We start from the raw sequence: 27,564 nt of genomic DNA on the forward strand, positions 1-27,564 counted from the left end.
TTCTATGAAGAGTAGACAAGCTCTAGGGATTTCTTTAGCTTGCCAGCAAGATACTTCACAATTTCCCTAAACACTCTGCAAATCATCTCATAAAGACAAGTTTCATAACTATTTGCACAAGATATTTAGCAAATCTTATTAGAATGTCATCATGTCAGATTTTGTTTTTACTGTATTTATCTGACAGTATGAACTTAGCTCTTGATGTCCTTACGTACTTTACTCAGGCAACCTTCCAACAATTTTTCCATCTTTTTTATGAAGTATTTCAGAATTTGGCCCCTAGGCTTTTCCTGTTGTGGATAGTTTATTTCTTAAGTTTACAGTGCAGGGCACATGTTTCTCCATCATCTCCTTATGCAGTACACAATTTCTGGCTTAAAGAAGCTTAGAGCTAAAACTTCACTGCTAGACTTTTAAGATCTTCACTAATTTTAAATGAACCCTGGATTATCCAAGGATAAAGACAACTCTGGGTTTACAAAACACTGGTTTTATTTTACAAAAGCAAATGTGCTACTTTTGATGCTGTTTATAATGAATGTAATACTTGCTAAGATTTTTCCGACAAGGAATCAGGCCCAAAACCATAAAATGTACAGATCAGGGCCACCACCTTGTAATCCCAGCATATCTAAATCCAGATACCGAATGGACTTTAATGGAGATGCAGAGGTAACAAGGAAAACTCAATCTACCAAAAAAATTCTTAAAAATCAAACCTAAACAAAACCCTTAAAGGTAGAGAATCTATGATTAAGTAATAGCTCTGAGATTTTAGGTACAGTATATAACTTGTCATATACATTCAGAAAGCTCCCAGGTAATTCTTCTATTTACCCTGAGATGGTTAATGGATTTAATAGTTTCTCTGTCTGTGATAATATACTCTACTATTTGGATATTAATTACATGAGTATTCTTCTTTAATAATATACATTTGGATCTAAGTGGATCTGAGTATCTGCACATGCAAACTTATCCTCTCCTAAAAACTCAGTTTTGAACTTGTTAGAAAAATGCACACAATACCATCCTCTCTCTGGAGTTTTCTTACTCAAACAGACCTGTATGTATGCGGAAGGAAAGGAAGGAAGATGTTGCACTACAAATCCTCTTGATGTGATCTATTTCAAATTAACCATCTGCTCAAAAGTACGGAGAACCAGAAAAAGGGCAGAACTTCTTGGAGCTTTTTATTACCAGACTCTTCCAGTTTTCAATTACTTCAACGGGATCTAAAAGCAGATTAAATGCAGCAGGAAAGTAGGGGAGGTCAGAGCACACTCTGACATGGAACAAAATTTCTAGTTTCAAACCTCTTGTTGCCAGTAGTTGATCACTGCTTAGCTGTTACCAGAACTAGGATCTAGATATCGAAGAAAGAGCCAAAACTCTTTAGAGGGTTTGAAGAAGCAATCTCCTACCTTATTATTAAGGCACATATTTCATAAAGCCCTGGAGTCTCAAGGCTGGGATCTTTGGTTTGGCTTGTTTTGATTTTTTGCTTTATATGTGCCATTTCTGAGCCACCTGTCTCTTTTAACTCTATCTCATAAAGCTACTAATCAGTGGATATGCAGAGAATGTCTTATACAGACACAGGGAAAGCTCAGCAAGTGTTTATGCAAGTTACCTATACTTAAATATCAACAGCAGTATCTTTAGATACATGTATATGTCAACTGAAGAAAAGAAAAGACAACAAAGGAAGCTTCAGGATATTCAGACTTTAGCTCCAAGGAAGAAGCAGGGGCATGACAGCTGCCAGTGACAGCCAAAAATATCAAAACTTTGGAATAACAGATTATTTGATGCTGCAATTATGGATGTTTGTTGCAAAACAGAATTTTCCCAAAAGAAACCTCAGATTTGAGCCATCTCCAAATTTAGAAGTATTCATGTCTTACTCTTGTCCTTATTTCAAGGTCTGTTACAGTCTAAATTCTAAATGAAGTGATGTAGTTGTTTCCTACCTTCCTCTGGCACAAGAAAATCAACACTACTGAAATAACAAGGTCACCAAGCTTTATGAGCTGCTGGGAGTAGACACCGGTCTTTTGACAGCCAAGTGGTCTAAGCTGGAGCTTATGAGAGTTTGTGCTTTGACTCTGTAGTGCTGTAGTGGATTCAGCAGAGACCTCATGAGAGAACTCAGGACATCTTCTGAAGCACTTAAAATCTGCAAAACACAAGGCTGTTTCCATGAAATTTACTGCTTGCTAATGCAAGAAATTCCAGAAACACAGCAGAAAAAGCAGCTTAGGACACTAACTTATATAGTCTAAATAGGAATCTGCTTCCAATGCCATTCATTAGTAAAAAAAAAAAAATATAAAGGAAGCATGCAGTCATGGATCCATGGTGCTGCAAATTGAGGGAACTCAACAGAAAGGGGGAAATGTGTGATAAAGATGGGAAAAAAAACCAATGTAAACTGCAAGCCTTAGTCTCTTCTTCTTCCTACAGGTTAAAACAAAGAGTAACCAGAAAGCTACTGAAGGAAATGAACACTCTCCAAAACGTAAAGAAAAGACAAAAAAAAAAAGATTTCAAGGTCTCTAAAGATTGATTTAGACAATTACATTGAAATTGCATTCCACAGCAGACAAGTTCCACACTTTGCTCCAAAAAGGGTAAAGAAATTGCAGTCTCAGGAAGCAGAGCATGATTTCTCTGGATGGTCTGATCTCCAGACCATATCTTGCACTTGATCTGAAAGACAAACCTCTTTAAAAGAATTCATCCAGGGGAAAACACACAAAAATAATTTGTGCATTTTACAAACACTCAACTAAAGTAATTATATACAGAACGTAATTCTAGTCACTACAGATGAACATATCTTGGAACTGACTGTGTTCTGCTCAAATTCAATTCTAAGATGCAATAATAACTTACCTAAAATAATTAAATTGGACATGAGGGTGTATAGGACTGAGGATGTGACTCACACTGTCTTACACATCACAGTAACTGATATGTATAGTTGTGTAAAAAATCAGTTAAAAAAGCATCATAAAACATGATAAAAAGAAAGCTTTTTTGTGGAAATTCAATCAGAAAAATGGAGCAATGAAGACACTATGAAGTGAATGGCCTACTAAGCACTACCTAGAACTGTCCAGCAAGTCACTTGCAGGAATCCCAAATGTTGGGCCAGCTCTTCATTACCTTTCCCAGATTTCCCAAGGACAAGGAATTGCGCTAGAGAGTAGAAAGTCACTAGTGAACAAGAAGCAGTAGAAATACACTTCAGAAATGGAAATCACGCTGCTCATGAGAGAAAACTGGTGTTTTTAAGTGTCTGAATTTCAGAATGTACAAGTGACACTACCAGAGGGTTGAGGTAGGTGATCCTCCTTTATTCAGCCACACTTTGAGACCTGTGTCCAGTGCTAGGTTCTTCACTACAAGAAAGACAAGAACATACTCCGGACAAAGGCCATGAAGATAATGACGGGACTAGAACATATCTCCCACAAAGAAAGTTTGAGAGAGCTGTGACTGTGCAGCTCTCACTTCTGGAGAAGAGAAGGCTCAAGGGGACCTTATCAATGCAAAGCACCCAAAGGCAGGGTGCAAGAAGAATAAAGCCTCTTTATGCTCACTTGGTTGCAGTTCAGAGCTCCCTCTGGCTCTGTGCAAAACACATGGGAGATTTGCCAGAGTGGAATGGGAGTTCAGTGCCTTTACACAGCCTCCCTGTGTGTTCCCCCACCCTGCTGTTATGTAAGAAACTGAGCTAAACTTTAAATATTACACAACCTCAAAATGGGAAGGGACTAGTAAAATATGTCCACAACTCCTCCATGCTGACTCACCTCTTCCTTTCCACTTAAGATTATTACCCACATTTAGGAGTACAATGCCTGCAATGGTCATTTCTTGTCTTTTAAGCATGCTCTAGACACAGTGAGATATTTCACCACTGTGAACAGAATATCACACAGGGCCTGGAGACAAGACTTTTTAGTATGACCTGGAGCAATAGGGTTGTGGTTTTAAACTGAAAGAGAGTATATTTAGTCTAGAGATAAGGAAGAAATGTTTTACAATGAGGATGGTGACACACTGGAACAGGTTGCCCAGAGAGCTGGCAGATGCCCTATTCCGGGAAACATTCCCTGAGTTGGATGGGGTTCTGAGCAACCTGATCTAGTTGAAAATCTCTAGTTACTGCAGAGGGAGGTTGAGCTAGGTGGCCTTTAGAGGTCCCTTCCAACCAAAGTATTCCATGACTCTAAGCAAGACAACAGTGCCAGGAAGAAGACTGCAGTCTTCCCCCACAGCTCTGCTGCAGTCATTGCTGAAGTCATTGCAGCACTGCACTTCCAGTACCTGTAGCCACACTGACCTCTCATGAATTTCTTACTATGGATCTAAGCCGCTCACCCCATCAGCAACCTAGAAAAATAGCCCAGAATGATTATGATCATTCCACAAAAGAAGCAGCAGTAGTGTTCCAGCTTGCTTGGGAACTACAAGTAGGTTAGATGGGAGTGGAAAAATGACGGACTTAAACAATTACATTTAGAGTAATAGCCTAAAATGACTGAATTAAGCTTTTGCATACACATTCTACAAGCATTGTCCTATGGCTAGCATCATATTAAACAACAAAAAAGCATTCTAGACAGGACATCAGCCCACACCATATTCTCTGACCGAGAAGGACACATGGAAATGTACCCCTGGCTTAGGCTGGGTAAAAAGATTGTCATAGATCTAGACACTTAGAATCCTCATTACTCATTTACCCAATGACAGCCTTTCTCCAGCAGAGTTAGTGTTGTAGCAAAATACACTTGTGTATCAACTCAGTGATAACTTCGTATCTTGTAACAGAATATATATGTGATCTTGAAGGATATGCTGTTATGCTGAAGGATATCACCACACTTAAAAGTAGAAAACATTGAGCATGAACAGAAATTGCCTGGTCTAGTATTACTTACCTAAAATACAATGCATTGTGCATGAGTGGAAATTGCTAATTTTAATGTTAGATATTTAATACGTGGTTGTAAAACTTGCACAGACTGTAATTTATCAACTACAGCAGCATATCGAAAATATACTGCACATTATCACTTATTTATGTTCACTAAGAAAACAAATTCACAACAAGAGATTTTCTATAGTTCCTGGCTCTAGAAGTTCATCTGCAAAAATAATTTTACATAAAATGTATTGCCATACTGTGCCATTTTAAATACTGGATGAAATTCTCAATTCATGCAAGAAATCTGACATCCAATTCAACTTCATTTTATGACCTCACCCAGTAGGTCTGTGTCAGCAGTCTCTTCTCTGACAAAAACTCTCATCTGAACCAGGCCAAATATTTTTGATGACATTATTTCTAAAAATTAAAACCACAAAATCCATTGTTTTAATGGTGTCCTAATACAAGAAAAACAAATCTTTACAATAAGAGTTCTAGTTTCCAAACTGTGCATTTACTAATAATGATCAAATTATTACCATCATATTAATTTTCACTGAGATGGACAGTGAAAAATTAGGAACGTGATGCTTTAAGATTAATGTTTAAATAAGATATGCCAACTGGTACAGACCAGCTCTATAGCTATACTAGGGCAAAAGGAGTGGAAAGAGCTACCCAAGACTTAAAATAGTTCTTGAAATTTATGGTCCGATTACTAATGTCATAAGAAAACGTAAATAAGTTCTGACTAAACCATTCTGCATCAATTCATATATGCATGAAATTTTTCAGCATTCCATATCAAGTTATCTTTGTGCACTATACAGAGGACAGTCCTAAAAGAAATACTTCCATTAACACATTATATATAAATAATGTGTTATAAATAACACATAACACATTTCTCTGGTTTGTACTGGTAAAGTGAGTACCCATGAAAACTTCGCAAAAGTGCAATGAATGCTTCACCAAGCTATACAGAGGCAGCTTCCTTTAAGTGAGATTCATTCCTAGATTTACAGCACAAAATTGATTTTGGAAGTAATTTAGTGTCGGTTCCCCTGTGAATCCTAGCTCAGCATACACAAAGTAAATTAAAAAATCAAAATAAAACACCACACAAACCTAAAGAACTGGACCTGACTGTGCCCTCAGAATGTCAGCTGGCATAAAAACATCTCAATTGCTCCACAGCACTCACTATAACTCAGAAGGAATAAAGTATCAGTTATCAGTCCAATGAAAGCAATCACACATGAACATTTATCTCCACAGTCTTCTTGAAGAAGAATGTCCAATTCAGGCAATCCAAAAGCATTTACTCCCATTGGAAGAAAAAGGTTGCCACTAATGTTCAACCTAATACTCTGCTTTTGTAACAATACAGCCAGCCAGTACAGTGATTTTTTAGCTGAATCTGCACTATGTACTCCCAGAGAACCCAAATGTATGTTATTCCAGTCTGTCTCTACAGGTTTCAGTTCCCATTCTAGACCAACTTAAGTATCAATCCTAAAATTGTATCACCTCACTGGTATATCACATCAAGTCATCAATATATCTCTTAATATAAAAAAAAAAAAAAAAGCAGAAGACAATTTTAGAAACTTTTTTTTTAACTTGATTTTTTCTAACTTTGAAAAAGGCAGTCACAGAAACATGTTCTCATTGAAAAAGAGAGGTGGCAAAAGCTCATTACAATTTGTGCCCCTTCTGTATTAAGGTCTAGAAATATGGCTGAAACTTCTTTTATAAAAGAATTTCCAAAAATCACCTGGATTTTATTGATTTATTTATGGATTTTTTAATGGATTTACTCATTATTGGTTTTCACTTACAGAAGACTTTGAAAAAAGTTCCCATTATCTTTTTCTCAACAGTGGAGAAAATTAAATATGTATTAAATACTGTCACACATAATAATCATGCCATTTCATATTCACTGGTACCCTCATAAATGAAACATGAGCTATGCTGGAGAGAATTGTCACCTTGAGAGAAAAAAAGACCATTTGCTTACCAAATATTAATAAAAGAGAAAGTACAGAAAAGAACACTATTTCTTACCATTGTAAGAGTGAACGGATGGCTTTCCAGGGCAGACACTCTCGGACAGTGGAGAATAACATACTGAAATAAAATGGTAGAAAGGATACATTAAAAACATTCAGCGATGGGCTAGCACTTATAAAGTGATGGTCATCCCCACAGATAATGTTACATGAAAGCAAAGTGGTTCTTTAGGGCCACACTAGCTCACCTGACCAGGCCTGGCTTCAAAGTCATCTTTCACCATCCTGACTTCAAGGACGTTGGAGGGGTGGCTTATCACTGAGGTGATTGTGACTGGCTTGTTGCTGCGGATGTAGCGGTACAGCCGCTCCACACAGTACAGGCACAGCGGTCCGGAAATCCAGAACCAGGTCTAAGGCAGAACAAAAATATCTTATCTCATAGACTTTTAACTTTCTGTCTTCAATTTTCACAACAACATGAGCTCTTTCAAGATCTCACTTCACATCTAACGTCCATGTCTCTCTCTACATGCAGAAACCCAAGAATGTTCCAAAGCCTTAATCAGTCTAACCAGCAGCATCACCCACAAGCACCAGCAATTTCAATCATAAAACTCATCAGTAAAAGAATGCTAATGACCTCATTTGCTACCATGTTATTCTGGTTTGATGTAGTTAGATTGCAGCTGGGTTCAGCAAAGAAAGAAACAGTACCTACACAGACCAGAGTACTATACAATTGGTTAACATTTCTGGAAAAACGCTCTCTGACTTCCAGTATTATTTAACTATTACCTTCTTATAGCCATCTCAGATTCAAGTACAAACCTAAGAAAACTTCATTCTTGCGCTATAGAAATTATGTTGATATTAAACTAGTGCAAAATCATAGACAGCAGAGAATGGGCACTTCTGAATCACAATCCATTTCCTCCCAAGGAAGATGTGTATGCTAGACAGAAAATGCCCTGGAAATACCCATTTCTCTGCACTGATTATATGGGGAGTCCTGGGTGAATGCTCCAGATAGAAACATTTGCAGCTGCTCAGCTAAACCCCATCCTAAGAGTCAATTACCAATAGCTTATGGCAGACTTATCTACTAATTCCACATCTGCTCAGTCATTCAAGCTGTGGCACTGAAGTGCCCCTCAACCCTCATCCATCTTCCCCCCCTTCCCAATTTCTGACATTACACATCAACATCTCTTGCAACTAGCAGAGCATTTATTTTCAACAAAAAAAGCCTTACAAGTTTCAGTAGCTCAGTTTTGTTTATTTTTTCAACTTGATATCACAGTAATTCTAAATCCAAAAAAGTCCTAAATAGTGTTTCAAAGTTGTCAGGAGAACACTGAGTGGCCATTTCTTTCCATGACTCCTTTCCCATTAACGGCTCTAAAGCAAGCATCTTAAGCCCTTAAGAAGACTCCTTGCTGCCCTGTGGGTCATGTGGAGCCAGATACACACTGATGGTTATAATTCAGGAATATTACCACAACAAAATACCAACCCAAAGAGCCTTGTTGGAGGAATTCAATGTAGAATTAACTGCTTCTCATTCCATAGAAAAATGAGTTCCCAGTGCAGCTAGTAAGGGGGACACATGTTCAACAGAAAACAACAATGATAATAACAAAGAAAAACTCCTGTGAGGTCTGTTATGGGACCATTTTGAATGGTGGGCCTTGGACTCATGAACTCCATATTCGCAAGCTTCCTCAGGCTACTTGCCAATACAACCCAGCTCATCTTCTCTCAAAAGAAAAGAAAAAATTCTATAAAGAAAAAGCTGCTGCCACAAAACATAAAAAAACAAAAGGAAAATGGAAAACTGGAAAAAGAAAAGGCTTTTCTGTCTCTACTCTCATCATACTTATTTGTCCATGCCACACATAAAACAAGCCTGTCTGCAAATAACAGACTATAAAAGCCAAACCACAACCAACTGCAACCCAGAAATACGTATTAGGACTAGCATCCGCATGCTAAAAAAGAGAACAAATGGAGCTTGATTATTTCAATTAACTACTGCCACACAATGCTTACAAAAGGACCTTACAAAATGTTATATAAATGTTTGCTCTGAAATGCTATGCTGTAAAATCACATTTTTAGCAGGATCAATACATCTCTTATGGTGTTGTTCAAAAAAGAACATTACAGCCAATCTCTTGACATTTTTCCACCCTCCCTGCTCCATGCACCACATTGTAATGTACTTCAGGGTTAAATACAGATTGTTTTTTCCCCACCAAATCTTTGAATGCCTCAAAAGGTTTTAATAATATTTTCCAGTATTAAAACATCTGGTCTGGAAAAGCAATAATTAGTGGTTATGGCTGACTGAAAGGCTTGGCATGGCTTTTAATACCTGAAATGTCGGATTATACAGACCTCTGGGAAGTGTGACTGGAACTTGGGTTCCTCAGAACAAACTCTCGTAAAGCTATTTTGTACAAAGGGTTCTGGTACTGGTGGGTCCTCTGGGAAAGGCTCAGTAGTATAGTCTGGAAACAGCTCTCCAAAAGCCTTTGGCACAGTCAGATTCTGTCGGAGCGTTTTGTTAGGATTAAAGCAACCAGGAGGGTGTTCCACTAAGTTGGTCTGGTACTTGAGCACTCCCCTGCAGGAAAATAAAAAAAATAAAGACTCTGAAGTAACAGAAAATAACAAACAACTTATCTTCATTCAGAGAGGACTTCAGAAAGCAGTTACAAGCCTCATCTTCTGTTAGAAATTTTATTCTGTTTGCCTTCAGGACTTTCTATGAGATTGAAACTTTGCAACAATAGAGCCTTCTGTCACTTGAGTCAAGGTTTAACTTTTTCAGCTCACTTGGCACTCCCCCACTGAGCAGCCTCAAGTTTAATACTGCTTGAAATGGAGAAAATATTGTGGGGGCCTTGAAAAAAAAATTTAATAATCGCATTTCCAATTCAATCACACACAGGCTGTTTTCACTCATCCTCCCTACAGTCAGCAAGCCCTGTTTTTAAGGCAGTCTTGTAGCAGAAGTAGCCTAAGTTGCCAAATCAAACTGCAGGAATGTTCCCACTACTTGGTGTTTATCATGTTGGCATACAAATAGAAGGAAAAAAGAAAGTCCTGCATGGTAGCCAAGGAACCTTCCTTGGAAATTATTTTATGAGGTCCATCCTTATTTTAGTTTTTCCTCAAGCTAAGTTAAATTTACAGTAAAATGAAGTGAGAACTTTGAAGCTGCAGTTAAAAACCTTGAAGAAAGAATTGGGAACCTCAGACACTCTGCCAGTACATGAACAAATCACTGAAAACAGGGAAGAACAGATAATACTAATAAAATTCCCCAGAAGTACTACTTGTGTCAAAATCTAGATTTGGTTACAGTAAAACCACAAGGAAGAATATATTGAAAAAAAAAAAAGCTAAATGACACCTGTAGAGGATGGTGCTGGGTGGGAAATTAGACATACCGAGACAATGCTCTCTGCTAAGCCTAGTTATGAAGGCTCAGCTCAAGCATACAATCAAACATAAGAACAGGTGCTCCCCCCTCCTCTCCTCAATATACACACAGCAGCAGCAGCAGCAACAGAGTTTAACTCAGAAGAAAGAGAACCAGGACATCTGCAATATTCCCAACCTAAATGGGCTCTGACAGGCTACTGGCAATCTTCCCTACAAAAATGCAGTCCTGACAGCTAGTAACAAGCTTCCTACATGGTCTAGTGAATCATGTCAGCTTGGAAGTTAAGCCTGCTCACTCTTAAATTCCTGGGAGAATCTGACCCTGGGAGAATCATTCGGGAAGTGTCCTTGCACCTACACCCATGCTTCTGCTTGCATTTATTGCTCAATCATGCCTATCACTTGCATCTGGTATCACTGCTGGTCACCACATATTGGCAAAGTGACAGATACCCCCAGCATTATGCTAGTTCCCTGCTCCATAAATATTATGCTGCTTCATGGATTTAGCTAGAAGTCAAAGCCCGTGCAGTATTTTTCCAGTGAACCTTGTGTGCATGCCTGCCAGCAACTCCCACAGCTTCTCTCTTGTCAACACACCCCCAAAGAGGATTACCTTGAGAGTAGCTGCAAATACGAGTATCCCCTCCAGTGATCTCTAGTTTATTTAACCTATTATAAACATGCTAACTGAGAGACAGACAGGGATCACAAAGCTGCCTGTTAACAGCAGCTCAATAACTCCCAATTCTGAAGCTGCCAAGGAAAAGTAAGTCTTACATACCCAAGATCAGTGCCCAGAAAGGTTGAGTTCTGCACTGAACAAACATATGACAGATGAATCACATCACTTTACATATTGCTGAGAAGTGGTTGGCTGCCTGAAAGATACTGTAAGAACATACCTGCAACAGTTTGAAACAAAGCAAGAATCCAGCAATACTTTACTCCTAAGAGGTAAAACCTCAATCAACCTGCCTATGCAGTTCAGCCATGGGAAATGCCGTGCTCTGTACAGTAATGGCTATGCATTCACAAATCTCAAAGACATCCCACACAGGAGTAATCTGGGAATCTAAGCATGGATATCTAAGCTTCCTTTATTCTCAAAAGAGATTACAGAATTGTTTAGGTTGGAAAAGACCTGTAAGATCATGAAGTCCAACCATTAACCCACTACCATGTTCACCACTAAACTACATCCTTAAGCACCACATCTACACATCTCTTCAATACTCCCAGGGATGATGACTTCATTGCTTCCCTGGACAGCTTGTTCCAGTGCCTGGCAACTCTTTGGTGAAGACATTTTTCCTACTGTAAAATCTAAATCACCCCTCATGCAACTTTTGGCCACATCCTATTCATCTTGTTAATATCACTAATGGAGCCAGGAATCAGTCCAGCTCACTTGAATGTAGATCTCTGAAACAGCAAATTACATGAAGCATCCTTCAGGCTCCATTGGCTGTATTTATCAGAACTCATTAGACCATAATGGGAAAGACACTGAGAAAACATGTAGAGACCTACATTTAGGCATCTTAAAGTTGAACTGACTCCCACTCTCCATGACTCATTCCTCTCCCACTTCTGACACTCAGTTCTTTCAGATTTGCACTGAATACCTTTGTAATTTAATACTAAGGAGGCTGTGTGCCAGAAATGTGCCTGTTCAATACTTGCTGTACTACTGCAGCCTTGGTTTGCAAACTTGGTAAATGGAACATGGTTAGGAAAACAATGGGCAAAGGATAACACCATGAAGGAGATTAATTAAACCGGACATGAAAAATACCCCTAAGGCAATCACTAGAACAGACTGCCTAGGGAGTTTACAGGATCTCAGTCACCAGATGTTTTAAAGAATTTGACAAACATCTGTCAAGAATAATTTCGAAAAAATTCATCTTGGCCTCAGATGGGGAGAACAGGTTAGATCCATTTTCCCTAGTCATAAACAAGCTCTATGCCATTGAAAAAAAAAACCAAGCCAACAAAAAACCAACAAAACCAAAAAACCCAAACAAGCCCCCAAAACAAACAATAACTCAAAAAAAACCAACAAACTCCGAGAACTGGAATTGTGCTTAGAAGTTTCAATTGCTTTGAACTCATGATTTCTTTAACAGCACATTTTATTCAACAACTTATTCCTACAATGATCTTGCTAGGCCAATTGCCTCTCCAAGTTTACTTTAAGCAGAAGGGCATACTGTCACACACTCAAGCACCCTGTGTTTCAGTAGATATTTGATGACATGAAGAAATAAACCTCATTCATTTGATGACATTCAAAGAAATAAACCTTCCCTTCTCTACACTCTGCATCTACATCTACAAATAAAACTTCAGAGATGTTAATGGAACAGATTTTCACAGAATGATAGAATAGCTTGAGTTGGAAGGAACTTTTAAAGGTCACTTAGTCCAACCCCCAACCCACGCAGACATATGTCGTAACTTCTGGAAGATGCTTTACCTTGCAACAGAGCTCAGTTTGTTTGTGCCTGATACAGACCTCACCATCAGCTTCATGGCACATAAACACTGGTCTGATGTTTGCGAAAAGAAGAAAAACTAGGAAATTTTGTAAGCAAAGAGAACAAGGTAATTAGGGAGACGCCATTCCTTCCCTCTCCTTTGGAGTCAAAAAGGAAGGCAGAAAGGAAAATGCAAGGGACGAACAACTTTCCTTCATATTCTTGTCTCAGCAAACAGGTAAGAGAGGGCAGAAAAAGAAACTGTTTTCTTGATTTCTCACTAGACACTGAATGGAAAAGGAGTAATCTTGAAAGTGAAAAACTTTGTTCAAGTTGGCTATAGCACACACAAATCTTCAAGCTACAGCCTGGTCTTTATTTAAACACACACCAGAGGACAACGTCTTGTCCCAGAGTTGGCCCACTGTGCTCAAGCAAGCTTAGGAAAGGCAGTAATCAAGGAAACTGCTCTTTCTGGTTGTGCTTCAGGGAAAGGAAGGGTATTTTCCATTTACTTACCCAGAAACATGCAGCATCAGCAGCATATAGAAGACAAAGAAAAGGTTGTGTGTGTACCAGAAGATGTCATAGTTTGAAACCCTGAAAAGAATAAACCATGGTTCAATGCTGTTTCAACTCAGATGGAATCACTGCTAATTAAAAGCAGACCTGTGCACACAGGACATCCTTATACACTGCACAGTTATGCAAAATAGTCAAAGCCCAGAATGCTTTCGCACAGGCACACTGTACTTGCACACAATTAAGTGTTGAGAAGAACAAGTGACTGGCACAGAAGTAACAAGCTGAGAAGGAGAAGTAAGGGTGTAGAAGTACAGAGCCAGATGGAGAACTCTTCTGAAACTGGGAGACTTGACTGCTTTCAGAGGTCCTAGCTAGTCCCCACGAGATCCTTACAGCTGCAGTCTCAAAACTCAACCTCCTTACAGTGAGTGTCACCTTACATTCTCCTGGCCCCAATACAGTTTAACGTGTCACTGAGGCTGCAGCACACCAACAGGTAGCATGGACAGCAGCAGAAGGGCCAGTGGGAAGGGTAAAAACTTTGTGAGGGTATGGAGTGGTAGGAAGAAGGTATAGGAAGAATAGGACCTAGAGCAAGGAAACAACAAGAGCACAGAAGAAGAATTTTCAGGGCAGGAAGCCACATACATTACTGCTCCAGGACTGATGGTCTTGGGAGGAACAAGAAGAACACTGTGAGATCAGGAGAGGTGAAGACGACTTCCTTTTATCAGTAATTTGTTAGACAATATAAAAAGAGCCCAGACCAAAGCAAATACCCATCCAGAACTGTTTTCTGTTAAGCTTGTTTGGGCAGTTTTTTGAGTAAAATAGTTACCAATAAACAACAATCAAATGGCTAAGAAAATACACTACTTCACAGCACACAAACACACCTCTCATACTACACAGCGTGGTAGGAGAGTTCCTTCTAAAACCAAAGAACCTATCCCCATTCATAAACTGAAACATTTATTAAATAAAAAATATTTTTAGCTCTGAGAATATGGTTTAAGAAGCTATTCCTCTGACACAGCTAACTTCTTTTTTTTCCAGAGCTTTTTCCCTCCTATGGTCTTCTACTCAACCAGCTAACTGCTCTTCCTTCAATACAACTGAAACATATACTGCATTTGGTTCTGTTGTTACAGGACTTATTTGTTTTCTTTCTCAAGAGAGGAAAAATAACCTTGACAGTCCAAGAGCTACCAAAATAAAATCCAAGCCAGCAAAATAACAAGGAAGGAAGCAAAGGAGGAAAAAAAAGGCGGCAAAGGAAGGAATACAGCAACAGCAAGGGGCTCTGAAATCCCCCTCCACCCTGCCATTCTTCCCCTACTCAGCTCAATGTTAACACTTTTTTCCTCCTTGAAGCTGCTCAAGCCTTTTCTAACTCCCCACACCCTGGGAGGCATTTTCATGCAGTCACTCATCAATATCTGTGAGGAGTTGTGGGAGTAATCATCAGTAAGAGGAAAAAAAAGAAGAATGGTGTGCAGAGCGGAAGCACAATTGGAAAGCACAAAGAGGGTAAAACAGACTTTCTATCTAAAACAGGTCATAGAATCCTAGAACGGGACCTTAAAGATGGTCTAGGTTAAACCCCCATACCATAAGAAGGGACAAGGACAGGTCTTGGAGCTCTGGTTTAATTTGGTTCCATGCTATAATACCAAAAGCTGCACACTGAATTATTGGCTCTTTAGCATCTTTTTCAGAATGTATCAATTTTTCAAAATTTCAGTGATGAAAAGTCAATCCCTGGACTGCTTCTGACATGTTGCTTTCAACAGCTAATTATTGCTATTGATTAAAATTACTGTACACTTCTTTCCTGAATATGTCTAAATGTCAGCTTCCAGCTCGCTGAGCATTTTATTTTTCTTTCAGCACTCCTACAGATATCTCTACTATAAAATCCTGCTTCCTCACATGTATCAAGTTGCCCTAAATGTGAGCAGGCCCTCTGAACTTCACCTCCTTAAATTATACAAGTATGTAAATTCTTGAACCTCTTACCATGAAGCGCATATTCCAACACTGTAATAATTATGTATTTCTTATTTGTATCCTTAAACTACAGATACATACATTAGTATTCTAATATAGTCAATAATCTTCCAATTGATACACATGAATTTTCACAGCTCTTCAGAATATTTACTTTTTTTACCTTCCTAGGGCTTAAAATAGACATTATTCACAGAATGGATGCATGTCTTAGGAATGCAAAGTCCTGAAAATTTGAGGTAAATTGAATATTTAATTTTGGTTAACCTACTTTAGAATTTTGCAGATGAAGAGCAGAAAGAGTTAGTTTACTGAGAAATGTACTAGGAATTTATCATGCTTTAAAGGGACACACTAAAAGCAGCACGGTTCTAGAAAAATATTTTTAATCCTGTTAGAGACAGTTTTGAAAAGGAAGATATATGCAGTAGTTTTGAAGATGAAATTGAAGACTAGAATATTTGGTTACAAAAACAGATGGCACTGCAGCACCTTATTTTTTAATGTTATTTTAAATACCTAACTTCCAAATAGTAAATATCATTAATTTTAAAGTTGTCAGGAATGTCAACATTTATTGAGAGGATTTATTATGTTTTCTGATAACTTCATAACCCTACTGAAAACAACTACTGAACAAAAAATGTTGGTCTAATTCTCAGGTAAAACGTTGCAAAAAATTTAGACAATTTTTCAACTAATAATCATTTTATCCTCTTAAAATATTAGCAGCTAATTCAGTCCTTCTAATACTTATTTTCACAGTTTACTGAAAAGGCAGGAAAAAAGAGGCATAGTCATACACAGAAAAATTTCAGGAAGAACACACAAAGGAAGAAATCACTAAGCAGGCCAGTGTGTAAGAGCAGATTAGGGCTGAAATCCAAGACTATAACAGCCTCTGAAATACTTTTTAAAAAGCTCAGTTTCTGAGAGACAGTGAACATTTACAATTAGCTTTCCTAAAACTGTACTGTATGCTCAGCCATCATAAGGCACATGAGAATCCACAGGGAAAGAGATTGAAAAGGGACATAGAAATGCATGCAGCAATTTGTTTCCTTAGGAGAAAACACCATAATAAAGACAAGCTTGAGCTCTGTGCCTGAGGGAGAAGCCAGGATAAAATTCCCAAGTAAGAATTATTGCTAGGGCAACAGGAGATACAGATTATCTCTTTTGGGGCTTTGATTCTGCTAGCTAGATGGCAGAAAGCTGGGAAAATATTTGCACTTACAGTAACTGTGGAAGGAACTAAAAAGCATGCAACTTCAGAGGATGCTGCATGACTCCCAAAATTATTTCCAAGAATATTTACAACTAGATATATTTTTCTAAGTTTCCCAATCACTAATACATGACGTTTTTCTAATTTAATTTGGCCTTGAAGAAGACAGCCAGGACTTTGTTCTGGCTCAATGTTGCAGAATAAAGTAATAATTTTATTTTTCCATCTTCCCAAAACTGTCTTTCTTTTGCAAGAGAGCCATCTGTGTGGACCATGTAATGTGCAGCAGTCTAATCCTGCACTTCAGTAGGCTGCAGTGCCTCACAAAAGTCTCAGGTCTGGAAGAAGCCTTGTCTACTGAAAATGCACAAGTATTTGCTGAACTACATTCTCAAATCACAGGATAACGCTGCCAGGTAACACAGCTACTCAGGAAAGACAGATTAGTTCAACAAAGTTCATAACCACATATCTAACTCACATCAGTGGAGCACCATTAACGTTTGAAGATACATAATTAATACATCCTTCCATGTTTGCTGAACTGAGGTGATGCACTTACATAGGGAATTCAACCTCTGTAAAAATGAAGGGGTTATTTTTACATGTTCAATTGCAGAATCCAAGTCTCAAATTGACTACAACATTGGGCTAGGCCCCCCAGGTATCAGTCACTCACAGGTACTATCCTATGTGCTCATTAACATTGGTACAGAATGCCAACCCACCAGAGGACCAGACCACTAGAAAACCCAGCAGCTGCTCCAAGCCAATACTGCATTGCTGCTTGGTATATTATAATTCACATTAAAAAGAATATACCTGACAACCAGAAGCAGAGCTCTTAAAAGCAATGCTCAACTTCAGTAGCATAGTTTTGTGTCAGTTTATTTCATTGCTGATAGTTTGGGATTTTGGGGTTTTATTTTGGTTTGGATTTTTGGGGTTTTTTTTGTTACAATTTGTTGTTATAATTAATTGGTGAAAATAATGAAGATGACAATAACATCTTATTTTTCTTCCACTGGACTTAATTTATGCACTGCACAGAACTTCCCATTTGCTGAGTTCACTGCCTCCCCTACAACCAGGAATAAAAGAACTATTTAAATTTTTAAAGGTCCACATTTTTAACTCTGCACACTCATTAAATAGTACTTTTTCAGAAGGCAATTCAATCAGGTCTTGTAATTGTTTTCCCACAAAATTCATTGTGCTAATTTTACTGCAAGCTAGGGAAAAAAACGGGCAAGAAAACTGGTATTCTTAACACTCTAGTCAGTAGGAGAATATGATTACAGAAATGGCATCTTTTAGCATAACGATCATATTACATCTTACCTGATGGCATATGTGGAAGCTGTACACATTAGGAATAATACTAACACCATAATGACTCCAGTAAGACCTGGAACTAAAAGGGACATAACTTATATTTGAACTGTGAAGAGGTATACTTGTCTACTATGACCTTCTAAGAAAGTGGAATTAGACATACAAATCATGATTCATTTAAACTCTTGAATAAACTTGTCTCTTGAGCACAACTTGTGTCAAACCACACAGGAAAGAAGAGTTCTTGTCTAATTTCCCACCTTCCCAAAGAAAAATACCCCTTTTCCTTGCCTTTCACCATGCATCACAATTTCCTATTTGTCTTTGCTCCTGTCATCTTTTGCTTGTGACATCTGTGTCTAAGCAGGTAACTAAGAACAAACACTGTTTATGTGCAAGACTGACTGTACAAGCTTCTGTCTCTTTTTTATTCCAAACACCACACTCTGTTGATCATGACAATTAAAAACCTGTTCAGGGACAGAATTTCAAGCAAATCAATTTCTATGCAAGCTGTCACTACAATTTTTTGCCAGGCCATTTCATTCTGGAATGGGGAAGAGCCTGAAATTACTCTCCATGGCATTGTATCACGCTTGTAATTGTTGCCCATAGAGCAAGGCCTGTGAGAGTGATCTGCAGCCAGCACTTGGGAAAGAAAGGTTAAAAATATTAATGATTTGACTCATCTGCTCAAGTGAAGACTTCTATCAGAACTAGTTTATCCTCAGGTCTTTTTTAAGTCAAAGGAGAGAATCTCAAATCTTACCTTTTTATAAACTTCTCAATACTCATTCATTGAAAAGTCTGATACCCAAAATCTGACACACCACAACTCACTCCTCAGTTTTTACAGACCTACATTCAATGGAAGCTTTGTCATGGACTGCATAAAAAAACTTGATTTCCCTCCTTCATGGAAAGACTGCAGTTAAAAGCAGCTGCAATAAAAAATATGCATTCTGTCCACTGCCTCCTTCTTAATTTCTTTTTTCTCAGTCTGATTTGACGTGTAGCATGCAATAAATCTCAACTCTGAACTAATACCTCCAATGCAATTGCAGTACAGCACCTGATTTAGCTTCCTACACTGTCACACAAGCCAGAGGTCACCTTTTATGTCCAGTTTTTCAATTATCTTCTCCATCAGACTGAAATCACTCAGTCTTGCCCCAGTTTATCAGTTCATTTTTAGTGTTTCGTTTCTGCCCGGTCCCTGACTCTCCTTTCCTCTACTAAGTATAATCTTTAATACTTGTTCCTCCCACAGTCTGCCTCACACCCTTATACAAGGAGGTTCTTTCCTGGGCTAATCTGAAAAGCCATCATCACTCTATAAATCCTTCTGATTCCTTATTCCTTCTGTTTGAGGTTCTGAACTGTCTGGGAAGAAACCAAGGGTTTTTTGCTTATTTGCACAGCTCCCAGTGCAGCAAATTCTTGAGCACTCCTCCAGCACAAATAGTACATGTTAATTACCAGTCATTAGGACAGGGTGTGAACAGAGTAATTTTAAATTTAGGACAACTCTGATCTCAGTTTCTGTCAGTTCACATTCTCCCTTCCTTTTCTCTCAACTCATCTAAACCTTTCCTAGGGTTTTTGGGAAACACTGGCACACCAGCCACTAATTCCAGCACACCTATTGGGATTGACAAACCTAGAACAACTGCTGTCTGTTCATAGATTTGATTTGACTGTGCCCTAAATGCTACCAAGTCAGGATTTTGTGTTTGATCCAAATAAGGGAGAAAGTGCAACGGCATCAGGAAGGAACTTTATCTGCTTATGAAGCGCTACAGCTCAGCCTGCCCCTCCACACCCAAACATTGCTCACTTCTAAATTCCTGCACCAAAAATGTCTTCATCTATTTATTCTGTATGAGTGCTGAAGCCTGATTCCCATGTAACAGTTTAGATTGCTCAGAAACCCAACCAGGCCTTAAATAAACCAGCTGAAGTATAAAAGACTGGTTTTCTATTATGTTTCTTTTTCTAGAAATTGGATCATTCAGGAATTTGGTTTCAATATTAGGGAGAATCTCCGTTTGAAACTAATGGATTTCTGCTGACTCATCTGTACAACAACAGATTTGAAAATGCTGCTCATCCTACTACTGGGCTTATGTAACTCCTGCCTCCTGACTAGTGGAGAAGCAAATCCAGGTTATACTAACACAAATCACACAAACCCATACAGCTGAGATACAACAAATGGAGCATGCCAACACAGGACCAAAAGAAATTTTGTCTGCAGAGCAATAAAGTTTTCTCACTCAGTTTTGCAGGACTTACTAGTTGCAAAAAGTAGTTTCCTCGGGTCCTGAAAAACAGACAAGTAAAACCAAATAATATCAACATACGGTATTTTATATCTATAATACAAATAATTTTACAATAATAAGTAGCCCATGAAGCTCACCCATTTTAAGACATATGCAGTCCCTAATCTGGAAGCAGGAATGGATTTGGTAAGTTTAAATTGACTGCAATTCAACAAAAACTAAACCTTTAGCCTTTGCATTCCCCCAGTAAAGATAATTCAGATCTATAATCTGGATTCAGATAATTTTACAGATAATTTTTTTTAGAACTTTGGGAGAACACAGTGAAGCAGAAGAGGCAAATGTTTTGAATTTAAATGTAAGACAAGAGGCAAGCATTTTATTGCCAGCTACATGACCAAGACATTTGCAGTGGACCCTAGCGAAGCAAGACTGAACAGAAAGGATCTGACAGATGTTCCTGTGTCCTTCACCACATGTGAAAGGAAGAGGGAATATTTCAACATCAGGGAAACTGCCTCACTTCCCCTGATAAAAGCAGTGAAGACAAAACCTCTACTTCAAGAGGTTTTGTCTTCACTGCTTGGAAGACTTTTATTTAAACTTGCAGATAGATTTAGTGAAGGGAGATGAGAAGTTTTCATACAGGACAGGAAAAATGAAGTGACCCTTTTTCTGACCTGGTCTGCATCCAGATGTGTATACCAAGGCAGAGAGGACAAGAGCAGCATCTAGACTGTCCACCACGGTTTAAAAAGGGATATAAGTAGGGTTCAAATACAAAGATGCAAGAGATACTAAAGTACCTAGAATTCAGGAGTTTTGATCCCAGAGTTTCTAAAAAACTTGCTATCATCTCCATTTTTCTGTTGCAAAATTCCTAGGGCTGCTTAGTAGAGGCTTAGAACCCTGTCATCTTCTTGCCTGAGGTAAGCTCCTGCTAATGTTTCTGATGAAGGGAAGGCTATCAGACCACTCCTAACACAAGGAGACACACAGTCAACCCAGAAGCTCAGCACAATAGTTGGTGTTGGCATGTCTGTCTGCCATTGAATAGCTGGGTGATTAGATCATTCACCCAGGGAATGGAAGACCTTGGTTGCTGGTCCTTAGGAGCCTGGACTGAGTCAAGCTCTGTTTTTCCAGGAAATTATGCAGCTGGGATAGGGTCATTCTAAGTATTTCCTAATGAAACTGGATAAAAAGAAATGCAGACCAGGGACTAGAATGAACACAAACAAGAGAGAACTTGACTGTAGCCCAAGAAGAAAGGGTGCTGGACTCTGGTCTTGCTTCTAAAATCAGCAAATATCTCTCCATTGCCAAATACACAAGTATATACAATATACCTGACCAAGGGACTACGAATCTGATATTCCTGCAAGACATCTGCACCTCAGTCAGACAAGGCACACAAATCAAGTATTTTGCAAGCAGAAATCAGTTCATGTAGATAACTAACTCCATGCTTAGCATATATACTCATACATGCATTCACTGCAGCTGAAAAATGCAAAATCAATTTCAAATCTCACTGTATTCTAAACAATGGAAATACTGAACAAATTTGCCCAAAAAGCAGCAGAAATGTCTTAACCAGGCCCAGCCAAGGAACAGAGAGAAGCAAAAGAGCAGCAAGAGAACAAGGTGCAAGGTGAAAAGTTTAGATGATTGCGTTCTCCATCTAATAATCAAACAGGACAGAACCTTGCTGGCTTTAATACATGCTTTGTCCAGACAAAGAAATAAAATCCACAGGAATCTACACAAGGGTTGAGTTTTCAGTGCATGAAACAGGAGCACTGTACAGATCACACAATAGCATTATATATGCAAATATTCATATATTTAAATTATATTCTTAAAACCAAAATATGAAAGGAGAGCTGGCTCACCTCACCACGATAGTTTGCTGCATTTAGGGTCACAAATTCTTCATTGTAATTCTCAGAGAAGTTAAGAGCATTCACCAGATGAGCAGCAACATGTAAGACTAAAAACACAAAAAAACTGAGTAAATCTGTAAACAAGTGCTGGATGCTCCCTGAGGCCACCCAGATGCCAAATATAATCACATCACCTGCATGAGATATACCAGGGACTCAGAAATTCTTAATTATTCTTCAAGTTATAAATATTAATGACAGAAGGCAGTACGTATTTTAGGATTTTTTTTTAATACTACAGTGATGATTTCTGTACTGCAATGCTTCAGCTGAGAGACAACATTCAAAGGTGTCCAGCCAAGAATATTTCCTCTTCACCAAAGAGGAAATAGGGTAGCTGCCTCCACTGCTCCCTCCTCTGCAGGTAAGTCTGTAGTACCCTGATTTTTTCACTCATATTCCTTAGGTACAATGAGGGTTCACTTGCAAGGGCAGATTTTGACCTGGTCTCACATACCTATCTTCTAAGAAACTGGCATTTTAAGGAAAGGCTTGACATTAGAATGTATGCCCATGTGTTTAAAGCAAAAAATGTACCAAAACCCACACACATTCGAGAAAGCATTTACAATCTAAGATGAGCAAGCACAGAGCAAGACTACCCCCAAATGTACTGCAGCAGAAAAACCACAAAGTGCTGCACCAACGTGCTTCCAAAAGATGTTGATCCTCAGCACAGTGAGATCTCACCTGAAAAGATGCATATCGTAACACCACATGTCACATGGAAAGTTTTGCTTTTATCTAGCAGCCTTCTGGTTTTCTTGCTGGCAACCTAGTAAGAGAAGAATTCAAGTACTCTCTTCCAAAACAAAGCAAAGAAAAAAATACTAACAGCAACTGTGGTGACACAATAGCAACTTCATTAGTTTTAACACCTTTGAAAGCTTAGTACCTAAATTTAAAAACTACTGGATTATGCCAAGGAGACAGTTTTGAGGACTTAAGGAAAAAAATCGCACAGATATCAAGAGTACATAATGTACCTCCTGGCCTTAATATTTAGGAATTCTAGCATTACTTGTGAAGGCATCACTGACTCTTTTATAAGCAAGATCAAAAGGAATGGTCTATTTGCATACATACGTGCATCTACAGGCATCAAATCTTATAGATATTGTCACTTGATTAACAGAAGTCAGGGGTTCAATTTGCAACCATCTAGCAAACACAAATGTTCCTCAAAAGCATGATTTGTACTTCTGTAAAAGCAACTGGCGAATCACAAAGAAGCTAAACGTTGTCTCTCCCATGATAACAAATGTATCAGGTTGGGTATTTTTATAGAACATTCTATCATCTCCAGTAGGACACTTGTGGTCATGCAGAGACAAAGTTGGGTTTACTCCATTGAATTCTATCAGGAAGCACTTGAGAGGACACATATATCTCTAATATAAGAGTTTGGAAAGACAGAGGAGAATTTATCTGGTTACAGTTCCACAGCAACTCCCCATCCTTCAAAAATGCACTGAAGAAACCACCCTCTAAACAGGTCAAATCAAACCAGACAAAGCCTGTCTTCAAAGGAGTTATGATGTCTGGTCCTTGCACCAAGCAAGCACATAGCATAGAACAAACAGGGATGTAACAGATTCTTTTTGCATTGTTTTTATACCAAACAGAGACCAGGGCCCTCTTCTCAAGCACTGCATTCCAAGGACAGCACTCACCTTCTGGGATCCCCGCAGGAAAGCCAAGAGAACACGGCACATGGGGAGCAGGACCAGGCAGCAGTTGAGATTGAGGACAGACGCCGAAGCTCTGCTAATACACAATCCTAGCTGAACAAACATTGTAAGAGTTAGATTATGGACAGAAAGGAATGGTATGTGCATCAGTCTTGTCTCTCTTTTACTCTGCTGTGAAACCAAATGGTTCCCATGCTCCCTGACTCATCAAAATAGTGATGTTTCATGATGTGCTGGAGAAACCACGGCACACACAGCATGCTATCCTGTCCTCATAGGGAAGGAAACAGCTCTCATCTTTGCATCAAGAAGTTATTAAAAATTAACTTTGTCAACAATAAATTACAATTTTTTACTGGAAGGTCCAATATCCTCATCAGTGCTCAAAGTCACATGGAACAAAACATTTTAGACAACAGTAAGTGTCCACTGAGAAATTACCTGAAAGCTTCAACAGACATAACTAAACAAAACAAGTGATAAATACTATGATGACACTAGACAGCCACTCGAGTATAATGATTTTTCTGTTAAGCTACAAAAAGATGTAAAAAAATATTGATTCAGTCAAACTGAACTGGTCATAATGTTTCAAGGACTGTTGTAGAATTGCCACGAAACTCCTCATGCATTCACATTATGCAATGCAATATTTGGACATTAAGAAAGTAGGTTTTCTTCAGTTTAACTGCTCAGTAGCTGGGAACTGTAATGAAATCTAATTGCACTAATGCTTTCACTGATATATTTGGAACTTACATAATTAGAACAAAAACACTTGTCAAATAAATGAACAAAGCACACATTCATGTAATAAACCTGTATTTTTAATCTTATTATATTATCTCATTCATTTATGATTTTAAAAAGTTAGCAAAATGCCATTGTTCTCCTAGTTACTAGGTTGAATTACCATTTTGCTAGCTTATATAAAAGATGCTTTTAGACTGTCAACAGATTTCTGGAAGGAAATTTCTTATACTGTTCTCAAAACCCCAAGTATTTCAACTCCTGAATAAATTAGTAAAAAAATATTATAATATTAAAGATAACTCAAATGCTGCAGGAGCATGTGAATGAGGTGAACAGGTACAAATTATCTAACAAAAATTACTTAAGGTTTATTACCTTTTCCAAATTAAACTACGTAAAAAAATGAGCTTTTTTTACTTTCTCTGACACAAAAATTAATCTGTGCACCATCTCTTATATTCTTATCTTTGTTATCAAGAAGAAACAAAATTCACAGACTTATGTTTGTATCACAGAAATGGATGAATATATAAGCTAGTAAAAACATACAGAATAACTGCATTTCAGAATATCTTGCAAGATCTGAAGCACAACAGCATGAAAGGGTTTCTAAACACCAGTACCATAAAGCATTACAACTTCCTGCTCTCCCAGTTAGCAACATCCATGTACCTCACCTGCTCTGCAGCACACCTGGGCACAGCACCAGGAAGCAAACAGAAGGTAAAGATGTTCAATCTACCTGAAGAACAAAGTTCTGCCCCTTGATCCTTTTTCTCTTCCAGCTACTTTACATTATTTAGTTAGACCTGAGTGCTAGGGACCTCCTCACCAGACCCTACCAGCTCCCAAGGAACAGAGCAGTCACAAGGGGACCCTCTGTCAAAAGCTGCCCATGAGAAGTAGGAGCAATTACCCCACAAAATGTGCTCTACCTTGTTCTCTACCATGTAAATGTGGGATTTCCAGAAAAAAAATCCCAGGAACAGATCATCTCCAACCTACCGAATGATAAGAAATAAGACTAAAATGAGCCATGTCACTTAGTTCTTTCCCACTCTCCAGATGTCCTCCACTATTTCTTCCAATGTACTGTTAGTCCTCTTTTTCCTTACATAAAACCTCCCTTGCTTCAATTTTATCTGTTGCTTCACTCTCTGATCACTTGCACAATGACATTTTTTTCTTGCTACTCCTTCCTCATAAGCCATGTTCTTCAGACCTTAGGCCATCCTGTCCTCCCCACTCTAGACTCTCCCAACTGGAAATAACCCTTGAACAGACTGGACTTAATGAAAAGAAAAATGTCTCCATAATGCACTGTTTGCATATACAACATTGTCTCTATTTTATTTAAATCCTCTAAAGTGAAGCTAAAAATGAGCTATACACCTCATTGAAGCAATAACTTCAGAAACATGGTCATTAAAACATATAGGAATTTTTACTGAGGCTTACTGATGTGCTACAGTAGTGCAGTGATTAAATGGGCATGACTTGAAAAACTCAAGAATTATGTTAGAAATAATGTAATGCAAACTTCAGAAGCAAACTGAATCACTTTTGTAGCTGTTGATTAATACACAAAATCTGAAAAAGTTGCAATACCATTAATGAGCAGTTTGAAAATTTTAATAACTTCTGTTGTATGGCCTACATGATACATCACTACTTTCTCAAGAATTTATGTTGTCTTTGAGTTTAAATATAAACTAGGCATGACATCAATTATCCAAGACTTCCTTTACCAAGCACAACAATTTTTCTTACAAAGCTTTAACAAAATAATAGTTTGGTCTAGAAGAGAATCAATTCTACACTGAATAGTGTTAAATAAATGAAATAACTCCTGTCGGAGTTCAAGAAACATTTGGACAACACTCTCAGGCACATGGTGTGATTCTTGGGATGCCCTGCTCAGGGCCAGGAGCTGGACTGATGGGTCCCTTCCAGCTCAGCATAGTCTGGGATTGTAAGTAAAATGCCAAACAATTTAACAAGTATGAATCACAAATGATGTACAGAAAAGGCTATCCTACTAACCCTCCTTTGTTTTTCTCCAGTATTAAATAAAGAGCAAATATTAATTCATAATGCAATTACTATGGAAGAACGTCCTTACATTCATTATAATTCAACACTATCAACACCTGTACGTACAAGAAAAAAAAAAGAAAATAAGAAAAGAGAGACCAGCAAGCAACTACTTACAGCATTTTCAAAGAAGAATGATTCAAATATTAAAATATTGTTACCAATGGTTCATGTAAGGTTTTATTCTGAAGAAAAAAAGTTCAGCAATATTTCCTGCAACAAGCCCATGACTGATTTGCAAACAATGGGAAATACATTTAGAAATTCTCAAAATCAAAATTCAGGCAAGAAGAAAAAGAGTTTAAGTTCGCTCTTGATATCTAGCCAAAAGCTAAAAATATTACCATGAAACTAATTCTTTCCAAATGGTTTCCAAGAGATCTCTTTCCTAGCTTCCTTTGCATTGCCTGGGAGGCATAGTAACAAATTAACACAGTACATTGTTGGATTTTTAAACAATAGTAGAATAAAGCATGATTTTTGCTCCAAGGCAACTCACTGGGTCTAGAAGGGAATATATACCCTTATTAAGTAGTTAAGAAATGAGAAAAATATAATCCTATTTTCTTCCTGAAGTTTTTACTGTCTTAAATAAGTTATTGCATGTTAGTAGCATGTGAAATTTCTGCAGGACCAAAAAGAAAAAAAAAAAAAAAACCCACACACAAAATCTCCGGTACAGTATACTGATATCTGATTTCATGGAGGGGCAAAGAATCATAAAGAAACTAAAGGATTACTCGAATTTACAGACTAAATCTGTGGCAAAAATAGTAGGGAACTATCCACAAACTCAAA

General features: G+C 38.1%; 1 protein-coding gene across 1 annotated transcript in view; it reads right to left on the reverse strand.

Annotated features, from left to right (window-relative positions):
- NOX4 (NADPH oxidase 4) overlaps positions 1-27,564 on the reverse strand; it is a 111,868-nt gene that overhangs the window by 77,533 nt on the left and 6,771 nt on the right. The window contains exons 3-11 of the mRNA XM_005485778.4: positions 23,902-24,012; positions 22,919-23,003; positions 22,178-22,275; positions 20,293-20,320; positions 18,004-18,076; positions 13,419-13,499; positions 9,364-9,592; positions 7,212-7,376; positions 7,019-7,081 (exon numbers count right to left, since the gene is read on the reverse strand). Of these exons, the coding sequence (XP_005485835.1) occupies positions 7,019-7,081; positions 7,212-7,376; positions 9,364-9,592; positions 13,419-13,499; positions 18,004-18,076; positions 20,293-20,320; positions 22,178-22,275; positions 22,919-23,003; positions 23,902-24,012 (933 nt within the window). The remainder of the gene's footprint in view (positions 1-7,018; positions 7,082-7,211; positions 7,377-9,363; positions 9,593-13,418; positions 13,500-18,003; positions 18,077-20,292; positions 20,321-22,177; positions 22,276-22,918; positions 23,004-23,901; positions 24,013-27,564) is intronic.

This window comes from Zonotrichia albicollis, chromosome 2, assembly GCF_047830755.1.
Source record: "Zonotrichia albicollis isolate bZonAlb1 chromosome 2, bZonAlb1.hap1, whole genome shotgun sequence".
NCBI classification, from domain to species: Eukaryota; Metazoa; Chordata; class Aves; order Passeriformes; family Passerellidae; genus Zonotrichia; species Zonotrichia albicollis.